Raw genomic sequence first — 2,128 nt, 5'->3', positions numbered from 1 at the left:
ATTGTTCTGACGTCATTTGTGATATGTGCAGTAAGAGCGTTTAAACCGAAGACATGGAATGAAATACCAAGGCTGGTTCAAGAGCGGAGGCAGGCCAGTCGAGAAGCCAAGGAACTCCGGCAGTCCATGCAGGAGTAAACAAGGCAGAAAGGGCAGGTCAATCGGCTTTGTTGAGCTTTGGCCTCTACCTAGTTCAGATATTTGTAATGCAAATCAAACGAATCTCCTCGGTTCAGTAGAAGTTAGGATAATATTGTCACATGTGTGTCTGTGTGCTATCTATCGTATCTATCTGTTTTGCTTTGTTCATTAGTTAACTGAGAAGACACTAGCCTTTAACTTGTTCAATAAAGTTTTTCAACTGTGGCTTTTCTTGGATGATGATAGGCCTAATCCCTGATTTTCTTGTATTGCTTCTACAACTGAACCGTGCCCGCAGTCGGGGCCTGCGGTGTAGGTCGACTACTGCCTGGCGTCAAGTCGAGCATCTCTGAATCAACATCCTAGGCCGAGCCCATCTCATCTTGATCTGGTTTGCTGCTGCCTGCTGGCCCTTTGGGTGTGTACACCATTCCTGTCATGTAGCCCAGTGTTGTTGTATCTGAATAGCTTCCAAACCATCTTTTGCCCACCAAAAGACTGGGGAGTATACCAAGATGATTTTTTTTGTCAATATGGACCACATATGGATGAATATGGATGTATTTTAGAGTGTAAATTCGCTTATTTTTCTCCGTATATAGTCCATATTGGAACCGCTAAAAAGACTTATATTTAGGAACGGGGCGGTATGTAAGGTTACAAATTTTTTAAACAACCACTCAGACTTACCAATAACCAGCAAAGCAGCAGCAACAGGTGGTTTCTTTTATGCTACAAAAAACATGTTGCAGCTGAAGCTAAATCACATTAATTTGCACCCACGATTCATATTTCATTTTGCAGTGCAGCGCAATGTATGCGAGACGGAGGAATCAACATACAATGGTTATTCAAACTCATCCCAAACAAACGAGCTAAAATCCAAGGAACCCTGCAAATTTCGCAGCACAATGTATGCAGTAGACATTGATTTTGAACCCTGCAAAATCACGTTTCATTTTGTAATATGTATGCAAGTAACACTCATGGCCTCTTGTTGCCAACACCAGTAGCAATCCGTTACCAGAATTAATCTACAACTGACGGTGTTTCAGGTCTCACCAAAAATCCTGACAGGTTATTCAATCAATCAATCCCGACAGAAGCAAAATCGTGTGTACGACACCTCGCTCCGACCCCCTGCATGCCCCTCCCCCAGCGCTACTGCCTACTGAGCAGCTCCCATGGCGCCACTGCCCCGCCTCGCCATGCGAACACACGCCTCGAACCTCTTGACCGCCTCGGCACACTTGAGCGGGTCCTGCACGTTGCTCCTGTAGCACTCGGCACAACCCGCTCTCTCGTCGGTGCACGGAGAGGGGTTCTGGTAGGGCAGCTTGAACTCCTTGTCATGCAGCTCCTTGGCTCTCTTGGTGAGCTCCTCGCGCATCGTCGCCTCCTTCTTCTGCAGCTTCTCCAGCACCTTCTCGCTCTCCGCGGCGCGTATGTGGCTTCCACCTCCTGGATCGCCGGCGGGGGTCACTGGTAGGTACATGGGTGGTGGAAAAGGCAAAACAGGAGCAGGGCTGCTCTTGGGTTCAGTTGGAAGTTCCCTGCCATTGTCCCGAGGCTCCTTTGGTTGCTCCACGACCTTCCTAGGCTTGGGTTTCCTGGTCCTCCTCTTCACCTGCTTCTCGTCATCGCGCGCGAGCTGATCGATCAAGCTGGTGCTTATCCGGATTGTGTAGTCACCCATGGCAGACAGCAATCCTGAAATACCATCACAAGGAAAGCTAGGATTAGTAGAAAAATGAAGGATGTTCAAACAAATAGAAGTCTCATGCATGTTAAAGTAGAATGAATTAATGGATAAGTAAGCTCTGCATGGAATTCTACATTAACAAAATGAGGACACTTGTGGGGTTTGTACAAGGTGTTGGGATACTCACGTGTGTGAAACAAAACACTTGTGGGGTTATATGATGTATGTGCATGCTGTGATTGATTTCAGGGGGTCTCGTGGGCAGCAGCCAGCAGGTGTTAATTT

General features: G+C 47.1%; 1 protein-coding gene across 1 annotated transcript; it reads right to left on the bottom strand.

Annotated features, from left to right (window-relative positions):
* Positions 1-1,309: 1,309 nt before the first annotated feature.
* LOC147988316 (uncharacterized) lies at positions 1,310-1,843 on the bottom strand. The gene has a single exon (XM_087537869.1). The coding sequence runs from the start codon at positions 1,835-1,837 to the stop codon at positions 1,310-1,312; it is 528 nt and encodes a 175-aa protein (XP_087393995.1). The 5' UTR covers positions 1,838-1,843.
* Positions 1,844-2,128: the final 285 nt, after the last annotated feature.

This window comes from Triticum urartu, chromosome 1A (assembly GCF_056163025.1).
Source record: "Triticum urartu cultivar PI428250 chromosome 1A, HENAU_Tu73, whole genome shotgun sequence".
NCBI lineage: Eukaryota > Viridiplantae > Streptophyta > Magnoliopsida > Poales > Poaceae > Triticum > Triticum urartu.
Note: the sequence above shows the minus strand (reverse complement) of the source record. Positions and strands in the feature narration are given on the sequence as shown.